This window comes from Syngnathus floridae, chromosome 8 (assembly GCF_059516105.1).
Source record: "Syngnathus floridae isolate MCC-2025c chromosome 8, RoL_Sflo_1.0, whole genome shotgun sequence".
Taxonomy (NCBI): Eukaryota; Metazoa; Chordata; class Actinopteri; order Syngnathiformes; family Syngnathidae; genus Syngnathus; species Syngnathus floridae.
In genome coordinates, this window is record NC_142420.1 from 9575807 (window position 1) to 9598551 (window position 22745).

The 22745-nt window shown below is 41.1% G+C and overlaps 1 protein-coding gene across 6 annotated transcripts in view; it reads right to left on the minus strand.

The window, feature by feature from the left end:
• map2 (microtubule-associated protein 2) overlaps nucleotides 1-22686 on the minus strand; it is a 31046-nt gene extending 8360 nt beyond the window's left edge. For 3 of the 6 annotated variants that reach the window (XM_088382673.1, XM_088382672.1, XM_088382678.1), the window contains exons 1-9: nucleotides 22602-22686; nucleotides 15584-15635; nucleotides 11629-11751; nucleotides 8807-9080; nucleotides 7727-7816; nucleotides 7500-7574; nucleotides 5511-5726; nucleotides 4395-4682; nucleotides 77-3412 (exon numbers count right to left, since the gene is read on the minus strand). In XM_088382673.1, the coding sequence (XP_088238799.1) occupies nucleotides 77-3412; nucleotides 4395-4682; nucleotides 5511-5726; nucleotides 7500-7574; nucleotides 7727-7816; nucleotides 8807-9017 (4216 nt within the window). In that variant the 5' untranslated portion in view covers nucleotides 9018-9080; nucleotides 11629-11751; nucleotides 15584-15635; nucleotides 22602-22686. The remainder of the gene's footprint in view (nucleotides 1-76; nucleotides 3413-4394; nucleotides 4683-5510; nucleotides 5727-7499; nucleotides 7575-7726; nucleotides 7817-8806; nucleotides 9081-11628; nucleotides 11752-15583; nucleotides 15636-22601) is intronic. The other 3 variants (XM_088382675.1, XM_088382676.1, XM_088382677.1) reach the window with 3 other exon arrangements.
• Nucleotides 22687-22745: the final 59 nt, after the last annotated feature.

A 22745-nucleotide genomic window follows, 5' to 3' on the forward strand; every position in this document is an offset into this window, starting at 1 on the left:
AAGAGGGTTGGCATTATGTCAAAATTATTTTCAGGAAATAAAAAATTCCGATCGACGTGGTTTTCCAAGGCCTCACCTTGTGTGTCCACCCAAGAACTGTCCAAGATGGAGTCGTCCATGGTGGTTTCATCTCTGTCATAACTTTCTGTTGGAGCTTCTGTTTCCTCAGGTTGAGACACGGGGGTCTCAGGAACCTCTTCGAAACTGGCAGCCTCGATGTCGGCCTCCTGGGCCAACTCCACGGACTCCTCCTCGTCATCCTCCTCCTCCTCGTCATCGTCTTCCTCCTCTTGCTCTCCCCCGCTGGGTATACACAAGGCTTCAGGTGGAGCGGAGAATCGAACACTGTGTCCCGGTTCATCCGCTTCATCGATGGTTTGGACCACAGTGATGAAGTCATCTTCGACCGTCACGACGGATTCGATGGCGGCGCGAGTTTCCGTGATCTCCTTGACCGCTTCGGCATTTTGCTCTTCTTTCTGTTCCGCTTTTTCGGTTCGTTGGACTTTGTCTATTTCGGTCAATATTTTTGTCTCTTCAATATGTTGCGTCTCTTGTTCAGGCTGATTTTCCTTCTCCCTTGACTCGTGTCTTTCCTTTTCCTCTTTCCTTGCTTCCTCTAACTTTACTTGCTCTTCCCTTTCCTCTTTCTCTTTCTGTTCTTTGGCTCTCTTCTCATTTTCAAGCCTCGTCTTCTCTTCCTTTTCTCTCAACTGCTTCTCTTGTTCTTTTCTTTCTTGCTCAACTCTTTCCGCCTCTTGCCTTTCTCTCGTTTCCCTCTCTTGTTTTTCTTTCCTTTCTTTCTCAATTTTCTCTGCCTCCTCTCTTTCTCTGATTTCCCTCTCCTCTTTTTCTTTTCTTTCTTTCTCTATTCTCTCTGCCTCTTCTTTTTCTTTCAATGCCTTCTCCTGTTTTTCTTTCTCCATTTTCTCAGCCTCTTCCCTTTCTTTGATTTCCCTCTCCGCTTTTTCTTTCCTTTCTTTCTCTATTCTCTCAGCTTCTTCCTTTTCTCTCAACTCCCTCTCTGCTTTTTCTTTTCTCTCTTTCTCCATCCTCTCAGCCTCTTCCTTTTCTCTCAATTCCTTCTCTGCTTTTTCTTTCCTCTCTTTCTCCATCCTCTCAGCCTCTTCCTTTTCTCTCAATTCCCTCTCTGCTTTTTCTTTCCTCTCTTTCTCTAATCTTTCAGCCTCTTCCTTGTCTTTCCTTTCTTTCTCAATCCTCTCTTCCTCTTCCCTTTCCCTCTCCTTGTCTTTCCTTTCTTTCTCAATCCTTTCTTTCTCTTCCTTTTCTTTCATCTCCTTTTCACGTATCTCCTGCTCTTCTTTCTGTCTCAATTGCTCTTTCTCATTGTCTTCCTTTTGAATCCTCTCTGCCACATCTTTTTTCTTTCCTTCCTTCTCTTCACTTTCTTTCGTCCCATCCACTTTCTTTTCAGTGTCTTCTGGAATTTTCTTTTCTGTTTCAATCTTTATTTTCTCCTCAACTTTATCAGGCTGTTCTCTGGCATTTGTATCAGTTTCTTCTTTGGATTCTTTGGTTACGGTTAGCACTGGTGACAGTGCTCTTTTCGGGGAACCATAAAGTTCTTTTTGTTTGAGCTTGGACGGTGAGAGAACCGGAGAAAGTAGTTTATCATCGTCGATATTGCTTTCAACTGAAGAAGTGGGTGAAGTCTTGACGGGCCTAGCAATGCGGTCCTTGGCCACCCCCGTTAACTGGTAAACATCTTCAGCATCCACCTCTTCATAGGCTTCTTGGTGCACCAGCTTGACCTTCTCCCGAAGCTCCTGCAACTCTCGTTCTTCCTCCAAACTGAGAGGCCTTCCCTCCATCTCCAGTTTGCGGATCTGCCGCTCATAATCAGCAATCTCGGTTTCAGAAGCAGATCCTTCGCCGCTAGCTTGTCGCTCGGTCTCGCTTCCTGAACGCCCACTTTCTTCTAGAGTCACCGTGACGGTGGGTGTCACAAACGACTCCATTGGCGGGGCTGAGGATTTCACCTGCTGACTTGTATTCAGCTGGTCCTTTACGTTGCTTTGACTTTCTTCTGAGGAATCTTCTCTCTCCTTTTCTCTCGTCTCATTATCGTCACTGACAGTCAGGTCTAAAGTCGGGGTCTTGTCTTCCACAGATGTGTCCCTAACAGCTAGTTTCCTGGCTTGGGCAGCAACTTTCTCCTGAAGAACAGCTGGAGTGAAGACCTGTGCAGAAGTGTTTGTTGGGCTGACCACATCTGCAGGGGATGGCATAGGTCCAGAGTATTCACTGAAAACACAATAGCCCATCTCTTCCATCTGACTGTCACTCTTTCTTATTCCAGGACTTTGTTCACCTGAACCCAAGCTAGAAAGCAGGTCATCAGAGAAGGCTTGAAATGACTTTCGCCGTCCGAGTTCTGGTTCAGCGGCTTCAGATGAGAGCCGTGAACGGGGTCCGGCAAGGTCTAGCATCTCAGGCAAGTCTTGAGCCATGACGTTGTTATTCTTAGGACTGCCCTCGCATGGTTTTGGTGACTCGGGAGACTCGGGTGACTCGGGTTCAGGGCTGGGGTTTGAAACGGCTTCAGCCATCCTCGGTGGAGATGAGGAATCAGAGGTGATGGAAGCTGCTGTCTCCAGGATGAGTGGAGGGAAGGGAGGTGGCTTTTCTCCAGAAGGAGTAGTGATCGGGAGGTAATCTGCAGACTCGTCGAGACTTCCGCTGGTGTGCGTCATGATATCCGCGGCCAATGGCGAGAACGTGCTCGTTCTACCTTGGCTGTTGCGATCCATTGCTCCGATTGTGATGTTGAGGGAGTAGCTCCTTTGGTCCAAGGCCAATTTACCCGGGGAGAGCTTGCATTCATTCCCCCTGTCTGGAACTGGGAAATCTTGAGTGTCAGCGTCTTGGGTTTTAGGACTCTCCTGTACTGACAAACTAATCTTCGGAGACTTGGAATCAACAGTATTGGTCTCCTCACTGACTCTGCTCAGTTCATAATAGCCTTCACCCTTACCTTGAGGGGACACAAGAGCATCAGTGGCTGATGTTTCAAAATATGCTGACATTGCATCACTGGTCACGTTTCCTCCTTCAACTTTGACTCCCATTGAGGAGAAATCCGAGGGAGAACCGAGGCTGCTGAACTCTACGACCTCCACGGATGGTTGCTTCTCTGACACAGTGATGGGCTCACCATAGATGGGCTGAAGCGTGATTGACTTTGCGGGTTCTTTGGCTTGGGTTTGCACATCTGGAGGTACAAAAGATGGCGTATCTATGGTGGGACTCTCCGGTACCATTCGTTCTCCAGCAAAGAAGCCTTGGGTCTGTTGCTCCAATAACTCCTCTGGACGTCTCTCTGATCCGATGCTGTCTGGGCTCATGGAACCACTTTTCTCACTTACGGCTTTTTCCGAGTCCATCTTCACAGCTGAAAGAACATCTGTAAGTTGGTCGTTATGAAGACAATATGAAAAGTTTTTGTTTTGGCATGCGCTGGTATTGATTTGGCCAGGTAATGGGCGAATAAAACAGGCAAAGCTCTCCTCTGAAACTTACAGCACAATGAAACAGCCATCACCGAAGATGAGCGGCGAAACAATGAGGTCCGCCAAGTCAGAGATGGATGGAAATATGGCATGGTATGTCATAATGCCGGCATGAGGCAACTGTCAGGCGGACTGATGAAAAACAAACAATAATTCATGGAATGGATATCCATGCAAAAGTCGATATAACATCAAATGTCAGTTATTCTTTCTTAAAATTGAGAGATACAAATGTTGACTTAGTTTTTGATCAAATGACCATGCTAGTTAATGATCTCAAAATTTGGAGGAATGCTAAAGAATCCTGGTTGTGAATACCAGGTGACTATAATAATAAAAAAACTAAAACAGATGACTTGGTCATTTGATAAATACTGAATACTTAAAATATACAATAATAGATATACATTTTATTAAAAAACAAGAGCCAACATCAAAAAAAAAAAAAAACTGCCATCGCCCTGCCAACGAGTGACCACTAAAATAATTAAAATTACATTAATGCAATGCTCTGGTATACCAGCACCAAGCCATCGGTGTAAACATAATGACAGTCCTGGAAGCTTCTAGCTGGTGATCAAAAGCATGATTGCAAGTGCGACACGTAATCATACCAGGACAAAAAAGAGCCAGCCCCGAACAAGAGCAACGAGAATAAAACACAGGCATAACAACGTGATTTTTTTTTTTTTTTATCTACTAACAAGCCTCTGTTGCCTTGCAGACACAGCAATGCAGGGGGCCAATGATTTGCCATTCCAGGTGACTGACGCTGGAATTCTCCTGCTTCTCCAAACATCCGGCATTCGTATACAGTGGACAAGCTTTAACATGCAGGCAGGGTGCACAGAGAGGAGGACACACCTGTCTCAGGGCTTTCCTCCTCACCCTCTGCTTCCAAAGAACTTGCTGCAGGAGCACTAACTGCCTCAGCCGACCCCAGATCTAAATCCGGGGCCTTGTCTATGTCCTCTGCCTGTTCTAAAACTTCCGCTTCGGGGATGTCCAGGTCAGGCTCTTCCCCGCTCCATTGCTGCTCATCAAGAGCTGCCTCTGCACTCTCCTCCTCATCCTCTTCCTCATCCTCATCATCCTCCTCTTCAACCTCCTCCTCCTCCTCGTATTCAGCTGTAAGAGCCTCCATGGTCTCTTCTTCTCCAAAACAAGGTGAGAGGGGAGGGGGGACACATTAAGACTACAGGCAACACAGACTCGGGCAGTGTGAAAACAGAACTAATGAAGGGACACTTTGAGATGATCCAAAGTGTTCACAGATACATCACACATAGGCACAGGTATTGCATGTAAGTATATTTGATATATTTTGGCTTTTGGGATGGATGGCACTTCTGAAGATGTCCTTATGAAGAAAAATTTGGAATATTTTTCTTTTCATTCTCACCACCAGTCCCTTATCAAATTTACTTTACAAAAACAAAAATGATTGGTTATAGATAATCAAACTACACTCCAGGTCACATTCTTCACTACGAAAGAGTAAACAAGAGCAAACAGCAGCAGACATTTTTTCAGTTTGTGAGGATGTGTTTGCCCAGTCAAATTATGTGTTTATAATTCATAAGTGAGGTCTTGTGTAGGTAATTAATTGATATTATATAACCTTACAGCCACCAAAACCGTACACCTTATCACTTCATCCTATTTTAATTGACGGAACCTCAATAAAACTCTCCTGCTATTAAGCATGATTGCAAACACAAGTGGCAATGACGGGCAAAGTAAACAAGAACATGATGTTTTACAAATCTGAAATCTCTCAGATTCCCAGTAAATGGACATCACAAGGACACGCAAACACACAAAGATGAAGGACGGAGTGACGAATGGAGGGACGGAAAGGGCGGATAGACGCCCCCCCCCCTGACGAAAGCACAATACAGATGAGGGAGATGTTCAACGGAAAGTTAAGGGGTGGTGGAGGGGTTGATCGACGGCAAAGAGGAACCGTGCGTGGTTCACCTTCAATTTGTCTAAAGGCCACAGCCTGCCCCATGGGGCGGGCGCCCGAGTGCGTCCACTCGGGGCTGAACAAGGGGTGTTCATAGTACTCCTCGTCGGAGTGGTAGGGGTCGTCCTCAGGCACAGAAACTGAGATAGAGGGGGCGAGGAACTTGCACCTCTCCCGAGAATTTTGGAAGCGGCGGAGAGGGCCTGCCTCCTCCTCATCCCCTACATCTACAAACAAGACAGACACAAGGAGAAGAACTGCAAGGGAAATCTGGACACGCACAATGAGGAAGAAATAAAATAGGACGTAAAAAGGGGGGTGGGGGGTGATGTAACACCTCAAACGAAAATATCCATTTTAAAAATTAGTCAGCACTTTTGTCTGTCATAGAGAATGAAATAATACAAAATACAGTATCATGAAAATAATTGGATAAAAATGTTTGCTGACAGATGTTATTTTTTTCAGTACATTGAATTCTACTAATTTTACTGTCATGTTTCTTGCTTGGTTTTAAAATGAATAAAATCTGCAAATGTTTTGCTTGTCAGGAGCTTTATGGTATCAAGGGGTACTTTAAAATGGACATTTTCTGTATAAGAGTTGAGGGGCAAAACAAAATGGGCTCATTGCAAAATAATCTCCAGTTCTACATATATAATTAATTTTCCAGTTCTGGGACCTCTTTTTTTAATGAGACTTTTTCTCCTTTTAATGTAATATTATTTATACACAGCGGTGTGCAGTAAAAAAAAAAATTCTAGAACACAGCAAAATCTACGAGTGCTAAAACCGCTATAAAATTTTAATTAGGCCACACAACAGTTATTTCTTTTGAAATGTAAAAAAAAAAAATCAAAGGCTTATACTTGTCTGTTTAGTCGAACCTATGCATACATGAATGTGGTAGTTTACCAAACCACTAAAGTTTCATTCGCAATATCCCCAATAAATATGACATCATGGCGCTTGCTGTAGATGCAAAGAGCCCATTGAACATCAGTAAATAAAAAGTCAAGCAAATCAGAAAGGGGGTTACAAAAATGACATGACACACAGACATTGATGGGGTGACTGTTAATAGCAACTGATTAGCGACCAAGATTGACTTTTTCTTTTTTTAAGGAAATGACTAAACCTCTATTGCTTAGTTAAACAACCGTATCAATGCTCAATACGATCAGGTAGCGTAAGTAAACAGCAATCATACTAAAACAGGACTTATCCAACAACCTAACCAAAGCGCAATATCTATCGTCAAATGTAATTCTGCTGCCGTAAACCCATTCTAACTTATTTATTGTCTTTTTAGGGTGCCTTTGACCTAAAAAAATCTGATTTTTAATTATCCTTTAGTAGACAGTCAAGCATAATAAGACTCTATAAAAACAAATGCACATCTGTCTTACCCAAACAAACAATTCGAGATGTTTTTGTCATACATTTAAAGGATCATTTATATCAGCACAGTCAAGCTAAAATAATTAGCTGCGTTACTAGAACTTGCACACTTCTCACCAGCTTCATTCCTAATCCTATTTTGTGACTTACTCCACAAATGTTCGAGTCAGGTCTACAGTGCTGAGCCATGAAGGCCCAGAATCACACACAAAAACACTGACAGCTGCCAAAAAAAACAAAAAAAAACACCATGAAGAGACATGTAAGAAAGAGAAAGTTGTCAGATTAGTATGTGGGAAGACTGTGAGATATGCTGGTTGTTAGAAGGGGAAATGGTAGGAAACAATGATTCAAATAAAACTGCTCCTCTAGAAGTAAATGTTGAAGAGACAACCTGCGTCAGCCAGTCATTGCTTCAAATTAAGGAGGATGGAGCATGCGAAAATCTGTGACTGAAATAAAGAAAAATTAGCTTGTTATGAACTCTGGATGGTCTGTCGGGACAGAGTCTTCCCTAAGATCTCGGCAATTCGTGATGCAACAGGAGGAGGGGTCCGTTGGATGCTTATACAGAGTACATTTGGCATTTTTTGGCCTACCTTGCTCAAGAGGGCCAAATTGTTCCGCAGCAGGTGAAGGAGGCGGTGACGGAGGTAAATTGGTGGTGTCTTCGACTACAATGAAATACAAAGATTGAAGATGACTGTTTTTTTTTTTTTGTGGGAACATATTCCCCACGATAATTGGAGGTTCAGTATGTTTGAAATTGTAAAAGGTTCGTAATGTTGTTAGCAGTGGATATTTTTTGTGAGTGTGTATGGCAAACCTGATGGCAGCCTTTGACTCTCCTGTTCCCCCTTTAGTACCGCCACTGCCTCGGCAGTCACTTCCTGCACGATTCTTGCAGACACTTGCTCTGAACACAGAAACAAACAGAAAATTGCTCTCAATAACAATAATAATAATAATAATAAATGGTAAAGATGAGAATGTTTAGGCAGAAATTATACAAAGACACACAATGGGAGAGCAAAGAGAGCGGCATTGGATGCAAAACCAGTCAGCATTCCAAATGTGTTTTTAAAAAAAAACTGAATGTTTCCTTGACAACAGACTAGTGAGCATATCAAACGGAAACACGCAAAATGTTTTGAATGTTAGCAACATTCTATTTTTATATAGAATTTTTACACACTAGAGATGTTTGTAGCATGTTGCTCTTGACCTCTTTGAGACCAAAAAAAAAAAAAAAGCCGACATAGCGAGCTCCAGCTTTAACAGAATGTCAAGGGGGCAATTTAGTGCTTCAGAGGTTCTTGTTGCATCTGAAGAGCTGACTCTCGGAAGGCTCAAGGCTGGGGGGGATTATCCAACGTCAGCAATTCTCTGCCACAGCATGTTGGAGTCACCTCTTAGTAGGGATGGGGATAAAAATTGATTAGTCAATCGATTGTTTCTTGAGAATCTTGTTGATGGTGTGGAATTTTTCACAATCGAGCGTTCAGCTAATGTCTCAAATAGCAAGAATCGCTTATCGTTAAGTTGAAGTCATGTGGTTAACGGCGCCAATAATGCAAGCGGAAGGCAAAACTGAACAAAAAGCAAATTGGTGGGAGACTTGTTGTCATGGTAACACAACTGCTGCACCGCCATTTCTGTCTCCGGGGTGTCGGTGAGGGTGATCTGGGAGCTGAGGGGTAACATTGTAATTATAGCACGTTTAATAACAGCTCTGATTCGGGTTGGACTCGGTGTGTTGCAAACCCACGCAACGATGCATAACACGCCGACTACATACGTGTGCAAGGAAAGCCGACACATCCACGTATGGACTGTGTCGACACACTACGATGATGTTTTTGTAAACAAGCCATCTGCTGAGTTGTAAAAGAGAGATCACACATACCTGCAGTTATAGCATGAGCACCAGTTAACTCCCCATCAAAGCCATTCTCCCTCGCGGAGAAGGGGGCGGAGGTCGGGTGAGCCCCAGCCGTCTGGCACGTCCTGTACGAGGAGGATGAGAAACCATTGGCCCCGTGGGTACCGGTGGACTCCTGGCTCCTGGAAGGGTCCCACTGAGCGGCACCGTCTTCTGGCTGTCGGTCATCTGCCATGCTAGTACGAGCTCAGGATAGGGGTGGGAGGGGCGGGCGGTCGGTCGAGGGATGTCTCTCCTTCTGTGAGATGCGAGGAGAGGCAGACATGGTAACAAGTCAGCAGGTTATTAAAAGTTAGCAACGTCAGCTAAAGACCAGACTTTTATTGCAGTGTTAAAAAAAAATCAACCAGTAAAACATAATGAATGTCTCAGAAACTCACAGTAGTCAAATAGAATACCAATGGATCTGTCTACCTGCCAGAAAACGCTTACGTTGAATATTTAATGAAGAGTGTTTAAGCTCCAAGCCGAAATGAATAATTGTCAAGATTTGCATGACTCAGCTCGACAGATACGGGAGTGACAGCCCAATAGAGACTCTGCAGTGATTCCTCTGCTCAGAATGTCTCGTTTGAAGGTTCCTTGACTGTCACAGCTCGTCTTTCACCACTGTGACCCTGCTCGGGGCTTCAACTCAACAGCACTCCTATTTATTGAAAGTCGTAAAATATCAAAATGAGGTTGTCATTCTGTCTTGGTCCTGCCGGTATTTGTGTTTGGTGGCTGACCTCCACTTCCGACTTGATCATCCTTAGTGGTGGACTGGCTGTGTACATTTTTCCAGCCATAATCTCAATTTTGACTTGATTTTCATCCGTCTGTTAAACCGAGCTACAAAATGGAAAGCAAAATGAATTAATGACTTCTTTGGTTGTTTTCCCAAGCGAACCATTTCCTGCCGCAAAATATTGAACATATTGCAGAGCGCGTCACACGAGATGTGTTGCACAGACAGACGGCTGACTGAGCTGCTCTTTTCACCTGATGGCACACTGACGATGCAATTTTTTTTCCATGACTGAATCAGCAATCCCAAATAACACTATTTTGAGCTTAAAATATAAGTTCAGATGCTTTGTGATGGCTTTTCTTAGAGAAGCAACATTAAGCAAATGGCCATCCGGCATAACAGATGTCCTACTGGAGACATTCAGCACAGAAGGTTCACCACCTTGTTCAAGGGCACCTTAACCATAATTGACATGAGTTGGAAGGGACACATTTCCCGGGATGACACAATCTATAAGGAATGACCGGCCCGGTCGATAGAGTGCCGACAGTCCTGACGGTACCAGCCGGGTTTCGGCTCGACCTAGTGAAAGAAAATAATATTTTTCCTGGTGGTGCTTATATGTGTCATTAGTCTAATTTCTTAGTTTTTTTTTTTTTTTTACCCACGAGTCTTTCTCCCACCTGTTATTTCTTCCCACCTCTTTACCTTCCTCCTAGTATCGTCCTTCCACCTACACACTCCTCCCCCGGCTTCCATCAGCCTTCATCTTTCCCCTCCTCTCTAGTTTTTTTTTCCATCTCCCTCCTACGTTCTGAAAACATTCACATGCCAACATCTCAGTGTGTGTGCGCGCGTACGTCACGCAGATGCTGCATTGCAGGGCTCTCCTCTCACTGCAGGAGTTGGAGAGCTGCAAAGGAGCTTACCAGGCATGGCCTCTTTTTCTAATAATAGTCATAAAATTTCTACCTGGAGTTATCTGCTCAAAAATGACAAATAGGCCATGAGATAGCCTATCATGAATTTTGAATGCAAAAAAGCAATGCTGTCAGGGAAGCTAAAGCGAGTTTAAGCGGCCTAGCGGGTGTCCTGGCCTAGAAAGGTTCCCTTGCTTCTGAGCCAGAACGCTACTGGCACCAGATTTATATTCACAGTATAGCAGTGTATACAGGAGTGTGCTCCATCTAGCCAAAAGTAGTGCTTTGCTGCAATTGTCTGAAAACTGCAGCGCAATAAGTTGAGGAGTTTTATTTAGACAAAAGTAGTTATAACTTATAGCATCTGGGTGACAAGGAACTACGATGAAAGCGCTTTGTTGAAACTAAAAAGGTGCTTTGCCATCATTTTGTGGCTTCTAGAAGTAACCTCAAACCTTTTTAGTGGAGATGCAATTACTCCTGAATTATCAATAATTTGATTATCTTGTGACGGACGTTTAAAAATCTTCCTTCATAACAGGTGATGGTGGATGGTGCAAAGTATTATTTCTCTTATTCCATGTAAAAAACTCCAACCCCATTTGTAGACTTGTAGCTTGTGATTCAAAAGAAAACCGTACACCCAGCCACAGGCCTTCATCCAAATTAAACAGACTCCATGCAGAAAGCAGAAAATAAAAAGGCTCTTATCCAACCCCCGTCAGCAATCTCGCTAGCAGGAAATTTGTGCAGGAAACAATGAGAGCCCATAAAAGCGTGACTGGCTTTCAGCGGACCTTGGTGTTGATCGTCTCACTAAAGCAGCTCTTCTCTTCCCACTCAATACCCACTTCCCACTCAGCTCTGAGCAGCCTGCACTCACATGTACATCCACCCACATGGCCACCACTTTTATGGAGGTAACAGACAGCCACTCTCTCTCTCTTTCATTCCAAACAAAGTGTTTCTTTTTACCTATTTGACAGGTATACAGCACATCTGGGAAGTGTAGAAAGATAAGTTCAGCCAATAGCCCAATTATAGAACCAAATGTTTTATCATTAGGGATTTAGACAAATACCAAACTGCATCAAAGGAGCACCAGCATTATAATAAATAAGGAAAAATGTGTTTACCTGATTCGCCTGTGCGGGACTTGTAAAGGAATCAAAGCCAAGTCTAAAAAAACGAATTCCCTCGTTCCTTTGAAGAGTGTTGCGCCGATAGTCAAAACCAAAAGTGTGACTTCCTCGATGAACCTAGAAATGATAAAAAGAAACAAAAAAAAAAAGGTTTGGAATTGGTGTCCACTGTAGTCTACATTGATGATAACACAAAAAAGTGCATTTTTGTTCCGGGACTACGCTACAATTTTTCGTTCAGGTATTCATAAAGCAGCCCTTAAATGCAAAACTGCAACATTGAAGTCAGCCTTTCCTTCTATTAGACGGTGATAAGAAGCGTTCCGATACCACTGTCATGCTTGTACCATAAATAAATCCCCAAAGTCAGAACAGGCCTAGCATTAAGCCTTCACTCGATTGAAACACTCTCTTGACGGGAACGCAAAATCCACTTAACAGTGCCTCGCAAGCTCACAGAGATGGTGTGAAGTGCTTGAGGCTTCTGCCAGTCAGTCTGTACAGGTATAGTATTTAAGACTTTCAAACAGCTATTTTTGAAGCAGCGTCTAGGGCTTCTTCCTTCGGGGTAATGCACAAGCTCAAAAAGCAGAAAGATTTTTTTTTTAGATACATCCTTGTTCTGCTAGCAAGCAGTGCACTTTTTAGCCACTGCTGTTGGCAGACAGGCCTGGAATAATTCACATTGCAATATTTTGTTAATCGATTTTTCTATTATTTATTGAAGAATATTTTACTTTGCATAAAAGTGTGTTAAAAAAACTTTCTTTTCTCCATATATTGTTCAGCAACCAATTATTTTGCTTTATTTGATATTGTTTAGTGATTAAAAAAAATGAGGGCTTTTGAAAGAAAGATATTAAAGATTAATGAATAATTTTGTTGGGAGGCTAACAGATGATTTTGACAATTTTAAGATAAAAAAAACGGCTACAACCTATTACTCAATTAAAATGGTTAATTTATTAATTTGATAATTGATTTGTTGTCGATTAACCGATTAATCTTGTTCATCGTGACGGATCATTCCAACCCAATTCGTAATACAGGAAATTTACAGAGTCTGTAGGTCGGACTTAATAACCAAGCAAATTAAATTAAAATGCGTTAAGAAAAGTGCAAATCCAACCAAAGGGTGACTCACCAGCGGCACCGCAAATGTTTTCCTATTACTGAATGACAATGAATGACTTTTGTCCTTTTACCACACAAAACAAAAGACGACGTAGGAGCTCTGTAGGAGAGGGAGTCAAGAAAAGGGCGCAGTAATCTCCCAGGAACACCGCCAAGTAATTTCACTGCATTCATCTCAAAATCTTTTTGAAGTGCTTGAAATACACAGTAATTCATTTCAATTCAAGGGCACTGCGGGATACTTTAACCGCCTTTGACTCAGCATGAGACTTGGTTTGACTGTTTTGCTGTTTTTGTTTTTTACACTCTTCATTCTTAATTTATTTGTGTGTGTTGCTGTATGACTTATTTTTTGCTCCGTGGTTGTTTTATAGTGCTCTAAAAATACAGCTGAGTTGAGCCGGGTTCATATTGACGTTTACATGAATATAGACATAGTGATTGAAAATATTCCCAGTGTACTCACATGAGCTTCATTACTTGCAAAATAAAAATACTCGTAAAATACTGCAACAGAGTAGTTTTTTTTTTTTAATTGTCAAGCAGCTTCGCTGTCATAATTTTTATGTGTGAACACACACACAAGCACTTTGTTCTTCTCATGGGACTACGCATCCAGCAGCCACCTGTCAGTTTTAATGCGATCAGCAGAGTGTACAGTGTGTGTGTGTGTGTGTGTGTGTGTGTGTGTGTGTGTGTGTGTGTGTGTGTGTGTGTGTGTGTGTGTGTGTGTGTGTGTGTGTGTGTGTGTACTTAATGCGTTTTGGCGTGTGTGCATATGTGTGTTTGTTGATGCTTCAAGTGGGGACTAACAGGACATGTGCATGACTGATTCATAAAGCAATATGTTTTTATAAAACTGTAGTTGCAATTTAAAAAAAAAAACTAAACCTTTTGGGGAAATGAGATAAATGACTATAAAAAGTGAATGTGGGTGAGTTTGATGTGTAAACGTGGGAACTGATTCAGTAAGTAAAATAATTTAAAATTGTGTACAACAAAATCTAACTTTACGTAAAAATTTTAAAAACTTCATGTTATTAGTTTAAGGGGCTTTTTGAGTGGGAACCTTTTTAAAGAAATACAGATGTTTAAAAACGTATTGTTTTGTCCACTGGCAACAATTGGAAGCCTGCAAACACAAATGTTGGATTTTTACGAAATGTTGCAATACTTCTTTCATGCAAGGCTAATATTTACCTCTATTAGTCTAATCTCCCTTGTCATTAACCTGCTCTCCCCCAGAAAGAACGCTACGACAAATGCTTTCATGTGTGTAAGCAACTACTTTTGCTCATTAAAAAAAATATCCCATTCACAAAGCTCCCAGTGCCCTTAGGTTGCATCCACATGCCATAAGAGAAACACATTGTTCATGATCACAAAGAGCTGTGTAAATGAGCTTCAGAACTTCTGTGCAAACACAATAGAATTTCAGGAAAGCCCAAAACACTTTCACGGTTTCTTCATAATTCACACTTTGTAGCCAAGCAGACATCTTAATGTTTATTTTTATGGAGTTTGATGACAAAGTAACTGGGAATTACTTGAAGAAAACAGCTGAACCAAGCTGGTTTTAGATGCCAAGCGTCTTACTCAGCAGAATCACAAAAACATCACACCGGATTCACTAATGTTTATAAAACAAGATGTAGCTTGCTAGAATTAGGGGGGGGGGGAGACACACACACACATTAAACACACCAATAACATACAGTGATGGCCTTGAAAATATTTTTCTTAATGTGCAGCAGATAAAGAATGAACCTGACTGACAGATATGAAGTGAGATAGAAGAGAATATGACGAGGGAAGGAGATGAGAAAGGATGTGTTGGTGGAAAAGCTCAAGAAGACAGACAGATAACAAATAAAAGAGGATAGCTGGCGGTGGGTCAGAGCCATTATCTTGAGGACAGAGCAAACCTAATGAATAAACATTAACTTGTTATCTAATACTATTTTTTTTAGATTAAACTAAAGCCACATGATTTGAATTCAAATTTCTTTCTGGAATTCTTTTCAAATGAGCATTATCTGATGGAATAGCAACCACAACATGGCTATCATGAGTCAATACTGAAACACAATTCTTTTGATTTTTTCCAGTTTTGTTGTCAGTATTTGTCAAACTGAATCGATTAATCGACAAAAAGAACAATCAAATGAATCGCCTCTTATTTTAGGAACTGAGTAACTAAAGATTGTCCAAATCTTGTTATTTCAGGCTATCAAAAGTAATAATTCAGTTTTCTTTGGTCTTTCATAAAAGTAAACTAATTTATCCTTTGTGTTTAATCAAAAAAAGACATAAAAAACAGATTTTATTTTTGAAAACAGTGATCATCAATCCTTCTTGTGTGCTATTTTTTTTAATCATTTTTTTTCCCATCAATAAATAATACCAACAAAACAAAAATATCTGGTTAATAAAGATTAAAAATGTATTAAATACACTTTATCGCAAAAAAATTGTACCTGAATATTAAATTAATTTGATTAATCTATAACATTCTAGAATTCGATTCTAGAAATACTCGACAGTGACAGCCCTAGTTGGCATAATCCAGATCACTTTACACCTGCACCCTTGACAGGTTGCCAACCAATCACAGCACACATATGGACAAACATTCCCACTCAATGTGGTAATGGTGCAGCAAATGTACACATTGCCACTGTAGCCCGCCATTAAAATTGCTTTTTTGCAGCTATCATGAAGCTAACAGCGCCTTTTAGCAGCACAGTGACGCAGCAACTTTACAGCAGCACATACTGATGCAGAGAGGAACAATGAGGAATAAACGGAGACTCACCTGGCAGACTGCGATACGGTCCGTGACTCAGGGGAAAGCTTACATCCGAGTCCTAGAAAAGTGACAGTGGAAAACGGGTAAGAACAGTTGTGAAGGTAGAGAGACAGATTTGCCGCTTGGTCCTTTGGGAGTGCGGTGGCAGGTGGTGTCTCTTAATACACACGCACACAAACACACACAAACCTAGCACCTTCAAATCTGCACGACAGATGGAGAGAGGATGAAGTGGAAGCTGAGGGGAGAAAGTAGTAATCAGTCAATGGGAGAGAGATAGTTGAAGTCGCAAAATTGGGGGGTTGGGATTGTCTGTGTGTGCTGTCCACGGTTGTTAGTGTGACAACTGAAATACAGATCCACTTTCCTGCTGCTGTCTTGTCACACACACACATGCACACACACGACGTATGAAATGCCTCATTAAGGGCATAAGAAAAGCGGTCTGTCTGGTGAGGCACGATTCTGTCACTACGGTAAGACGTAAAAAGGTTATTGATAGCACTGCAATTGCCAGGAACAACTGTGTGTAACCTGACAAATAAGTACACACATGCTGAATCAGTTTGCATCTTTAAATTGAAGTGTTCTTGGCGTTGTGCAGCAGGACAAGACACAACATACCTCAGTTCAAACTGTTTGAAAGGAGAAATAAACAAAATGTAGGTTTTAGAATGGGCAAGTGATAGACCAGAATTAAATTGAGAAATGTGAAGGGAAAAAAAAATGGATTCATAGCTCATCCCTATCCATCCGGACAAGTTAATCTTTTTTCCCCCATTGAGTAGCATAAAATGCAAACTTGGAAAGTATCGTTTCTTTTAACAGTTCAAGTAAAGGGCATCTGGTTTTGTGAAGAAAAAAAAAAGTGTATAAGACATGCAATTGACTGTTCTACTTTGAAGGACAAGCTGAACTTTGCAGCGCTGCAGTTGAATGCTGATGTGCTGCACTTTTATCTGCTTGAAAAAAGAAAGATTAGTTGTCATTGGGAGGGGCGAGTTTCTTAACTTTTTCACTGCCAGCCAAGTTACCATTGGCAGTGAATGAGTTAATCAGTTAAAGAACCTATATGTCCTGAAAGACATTTTATTTATGTATCTATAAAAACTTCAAATACAATGAAATGGAATTAAAAAGTCATACTAGTGATCCAAATGATAACAATGTCAGTATTTGTTACTAACACACCAAAAGCAGCAAGCTTTGTTTTGATTTATAATATCATTACTAGGTATTTTTTGCACATACAGACACATCCTAAAATTTAAATCTAATCTTCCTTTAATATTTTTTAGATTCCCCAGGTTTTGTGATGTGACATTATATTTACATGAAACACTACAAGGCACGCACCTATTCTTACAATAGGCCTCACGAGCTGTGGTAATCGAAATGTCAGCTCATATAAACGGAAATGAGAAGTGAATCGTTGTTGTTCTTGTCCTGTCCTGCCTGGGAGCGTCCGTCCTTTATTATTCCATTACACTGCTCTATACTGTATATTGCAGCGCTGAAACCACCCATCAACAAACACTTGAATGTAATCCAAAGTGGATGTCTTGTGTGGCACACACACACACACACACACACACACACACACGCACACATTCACGTACACACACACGATGCCATATGGGACTCACTGCAAATTGGATTCGGTGTTTGTGTGTATTGGAATCCCACTGACAAAAACAACAGGTTTTACATTATTCATCATTCCTAAATTTCTAAAAAATAAATAAATGAATACATTTTAAAAAAACAGTTGGGTTGTTTAAATTTTTGGATTTTTTTTTGATAGGAGACAGGTTGAGCAAAAATGAACACCAAATAACAACCTTTTTTTTTTTTTTTTTTTTTTACACCACGTTGAAAACCTTAGCTATTTCCCTGAATGAGTACTAAATCCTGCCCCATGGCTCCAATTACTATAACACAGCTTCTGGAAAATTTAGTTTCAACCAAAAAGTCATTTTCATAAATGATCAATCATGTTGTACTGATTAAAATTGTCCATTAGAATGTCAGCGTGATTAATTAAGTCGTAGACCTATTGTGGTTCAAGAGACGAAGGTTTTAGGAAGAAGCCGTTCCCATGAATCAATGTTTCCACTTAAGAGGCCCCGTTTCCTTTTTAGTTGAATCGGGCAGGTTCCAGAGTTTAAGTCTTGGGGAAATTAAAGTTGTTAGGTTTCTCTAAAGTAAAAAAATTAATAAATCAAAATTATCCACTGAGCAGTCTATTTAAAAAAGCTTTTGCGCAGTCATGCACTGCCTCGTAAGACAAATCAATCTGTATGATTCCAGAATCCTGCCACACATGCAACAAATCTGACCTTTAAAGACGAAGCAGATTGGTAATTATCTCCTTTGGGGGAAGGCAGGAGCCATAATTGGTTGGCTCATCTGATTTAGAAATTTGAACTCGTTTTAGGTTTTTAAGTAATTATCCTCCTCCGCGTTCACTTAGAGGAACATGCTCAGCTGCTTTCTCGCCAATGTGTGTTCTTATTTTCATTAGAATGGAAAAATTCAGATTCCTCGGGCTGTAAGGAACCATAAATCCATTAAGGTTGACCGATGAATCATCCCTAACGCACACAAAAATTATCCAATGACAATGCAGGGCTCATGATAAAGGCTATTTCACCACTTTATTATTGATTTGAAAAAAATAAAAATACACACAAAAAAAATGCTATTCAAAAGACATTTTTACCAACAAATGTGTTAATGTTTATTGTGTGCTGATGTCTGGTGTATTTGTACAATAGCGGTTTGCTCGAGGGAGTGGTGAAGCCTGCTGTGCGTGGTGATGAGCAGCCGCTCTGTTTCCATAGCAACACCCTAACTCTGTCAGTCTCCATGGCAACTAATAACGGCATTAGCTGATTCAGAAAATGTTCATATAAAAAAGAATGATCGTTCTCACGGATGCCCATTCCAAGATGGCTGAACGTATCTTTTGTAAATATTCTTGTGATTCGTCAACCATTGTTGTGTTTCCAATCATCAATCAAGATAGTTACCGTTAATGTTCAGACATCAAACCAGTGTTGTGCATTTAGTTCATTTCCAATTGAATAAAAATGGCATAAAAAAAGTCAAAAAGACAGCATTTCTAAAACAATGCCACGCAGGTAGAAACTATTATCAGGAACTACGCCTCAAGCCACTAGATTCCTTCACTCGTCTCAGCCCTCTACTGCTGAAAACAAGATGAAGGCACATAAAACAATGTGGCGCAACAGAGCAGCAGTACATCGCAATGGGCAAATCAAAGAGCACGAGAGGCCGCAGACAAGAGGCAAAATGGCTTCCAGTGTAAAGTAAATAAGTCTACAGACACTGACGACAATAAATGCGTGTTTGAAGTTGTTGCTAAACAGATGCTAGGTTAATGGAAGTCGTCAAAAGCGGCGAGTCAGCAAGTAATAATGAACTTGGCACGGAAATTAAGGTAATCCGAAACCTACGACCTCATGAAACCTTTCGGATTAAAATAAGACGGTTAAGCGAGGTTAGGGTTTTCGTTGGCGACACTTGACAACCATGTCGCTCTTACCTACCCAATTCAGCAGCAATTTAGAAATTATTTGATATTCCCCATTGCAATACACTGACATTGTAAGAATCCATTGCATAATGGAATTTGCTGAGAAATATTTTTGGGACTCCAGAGAGCGTGGTTTGTTAGTTGTGACATTTCAGACAACTCAAGCAGAATTTCACATCAAGTCAAGTCACACAAACGCAGCGACGCTCTGAAGTCCACAAGGTCACATGCAAAGCTGAAACATCATTAATATAAGAATTTAAAGGTTGTTTTTTTTAATTAGCAGTGGTTAGCTTCTTTTGACAAAATTATGACCAACTTCGAACTATTCGCAAAACATAGAAATCCCATTTTATCTGAATGTTTGCCTGACATTTTTTTTTATCAAACATTCAACCTCTCTCGAGTAATGACTCAGCACGTTCAAAACTATTCAAGCCATAATTTGACTGAATATCGCGAAGTGAAGCATCATGTGTTACGTGCGGCGAGAGTCGCAAGTTCGAGTTTGCCAAGAGCAGATGATCCGAGCTTAAAGCCGCTTAAGAAAGAACCACATAAAACGGCACGCTGTAATGGATCTTAATGGGTTAAAAATACGTCGATGAGATGTAACAGTAAAAGGATTGACCTGTTAAGAAACATTAAGGTCACGTATTTGGTTTTTGTGCGTGATTTCTCTTTTCTCTATTTGGTTCCGCACACATGTAGCTAGCTAGCTGTCAACACTGATTAGGTAACAAAAAGTGCGACACCTCAAAAGCTCAAAGACTTTTGAATAATTCATCTTCTGAGTCGCTCAAAAAAGATCATCACTGCGAATCCCAGCAGATCATCAACAGGTTCAGAGCAGTCGTCTTAACGCAAAGCTTTGATGTGACACAGTCAGCGATATGCGAGGTGGTACTGTAACTTCAATTTTGGGAGTAATCTATCATTCTTTCCTCACTACATCTGGAAAAAAAGTGAAGTTTCAGCAGATCTTCAAGGAAATTTGCCTTTCACTTGAATACGTTGCCTGTTTTCTTGTTTAGGAAGGAATATTTTAGGCCCAAATATTTGGACAATGATAAGAATTGCTTTTACTGCTGTCACGCGCCAAAAGAAAACATAAGCCGATAGTTGACACAAAACCACAGAAACAGATAAAACTGTAGTTTTTATCTGTTTTCCAGCAACATTTTGAAATAAACAAAACAATGTAAGCCACAGAGAGCATGACCGTTTTTAAAGCCTCAAATATATCTTCATCTCGTGTTGACATACAAGCTCTTATCAATGACGGCGTACAAAAAGCTTCGGCCGAGTAACGTGTATCTAAATGCATCCAAAGTACCTCTCTATATCATCAGAAAGCTTTTAAGAGGTTGCTTTATTCACACAGTGTGTTACCGTAAAAGAAAGGAGTCATTGAAAGCAACTAAACCCCTAAATAGATTTTCTGCAACTTCAACATACAAGCCCCAATGCCAATGTAATATATATATATATTTGCCTATGCTAGCATACAAAATTCATCCGAAAGGCCGTTCCATGACATACGGTATTTTCCGGACTATAAGGCGCACCTAAAAACCTAACATTTTCTCTAAAGCCGACAGTGCGCCTTATAGTCTAGTGCGCCTTATATATGGACCAAATTCCTCAATTTAAACTGGCCCAAAGCATTGTGTCATGAAATCAATCATAAGTGGCCCGCTGAAGACTATGAATCATGAATCAAAAAGACTATGGATCATTATTTTGTGATTATAAAGTAATTTGTTGCGTCAGAAGTTGAAATAAAAAAGATAAAATGGAGAATGATTTGATTTGGATTAAAAATCTGACATGATGCATTAATGATGCGCCTGATAGTCTGGTGCGCCTTATATAAGGACAAAGTTTTAAAATGGGCCATTCATTGAAAGTGCGCCTTATAGTCCGGTGCGCCTTATATTCCGGAAAATACGGTAATCTCATCGTCTAACGAGCCACTCTGCGATTCCCATCCCTGAAAAAGAATGAGCTTGTTACGTTTCCCCATCAAAAGAATAAACGTCTCAATCGCTAATCTGCTTGGAATCACAGCGATGTAGTCACACGTGTAGCAAAGTCAATTAGGACAGGCAAGAGTCATCCGATTAAGGGGTTAAGGTTCAACCTTTTTTTTCCTCCAAAACTATCACGCTCTGGTGCTTTCTTTTCAAAATAACTAAAGCAGACGTCTGGAAGTAGATAGAAAAATGCCACAAAGCCCAATAAAGTCCTCACAGCCCTTGAATACTTGTCAAATGGTTTTAAGTCTTATGTGATAAGCATTGCTTGGCTGTTCACCATGAAGTTATCTACCTCATTAGCTACACGGTGAGATGAATAAAGACAACGCTGCATTATAAGAGAAGTGCACCTGTTTCTGCTGGCTGACTGACAGTCCACCTCCTACATCATCCAGCGCCCACGAATCAGGTGGTGATTCATAGGCGCGGATCTTTGCCACCCGGGTATTACCTTGACATTTATACTTTCAACATGCATCTGAAAGCTTGGTGGTGAACAGGGGGGTAAAAAATTAAACATACTTTGGGGGGGAAGTAGCCTGTAAGTGCAAAGTAGAACATGAAAGTCATTTTTTATGTAATCTTGCTCAGTCATGTCACACCTAATGGCCGTCTGTAAGCACTTTAATCTGATAACATGCTTTACATTTGATCTTGGAAGAAAAAAAAAAGCAGAGAGGTGGTCAACCCAAACATCAAGCCCACCCGCCTGCCTCCCTGCCAATGACTCAATAGATTGCAACATCATTGTGCATGCATCAGACATTAACAGTGTCTCCATTCACTGCAGCCCAGTGGACACACACAGATAAATCAATAGTCAGTCCCTTTATGGAAATGAGACGTGAATATGGGCTGCATCAATTGCAGGAAAGCTGTACGCTGCGTTCCATTATCCTGCAAGAGCCATTTAGAGCAATCTTTAATGGACCTGCCACGTTTGATTTGAAATCACATTTAAGCATGTGCACTGTATGAGATGTTGTCTTTGGTGTGGTCATGCAATCACGAAATGACTCCGCGCATGATGTGTCCCGTCTGGTGCACTGAATGCTTCCATATAAATATACGGAGGTTTATTTCATTGAGAAACGGGTGTAAGACAGATCCAAGTTCCCGCAGTACGTGCCTCCTTGCGGGTTTAATGAGGTCCAATGCAGAGATTCTTTCAAACCATTCATTACAAATCAACACGCGTGATGAAAGCAAAATGAGCTCCCCACTCAAATCAGCTTTCCGTGAGACATGTTTACTCAACTGGGATTTAAATCAGGCAAAAATATTGAGGAAGAAGGAGAGACCCAGACAGACCCAGCAAGCAAGAATCAGAAACAGATCTCCTGTGGCTTCTCATGCATGAATGCCCGTTTCGTCTGATCAAAAGTAATGGGGAAAAAAAGGCGGAATTGTGTTTTTTTTTTATTACCTGTTCGGCGCAGCGTCCCCAATGCAACACCGGCTTTGCAGACTACACAGTCACCGCAGACTGCTTGTACCGTAATGACCATATGACTCAGGCCGATGCATTTTTTTTCTCGAGGTTTTTTTCACGGCTCATTACCGTAACACC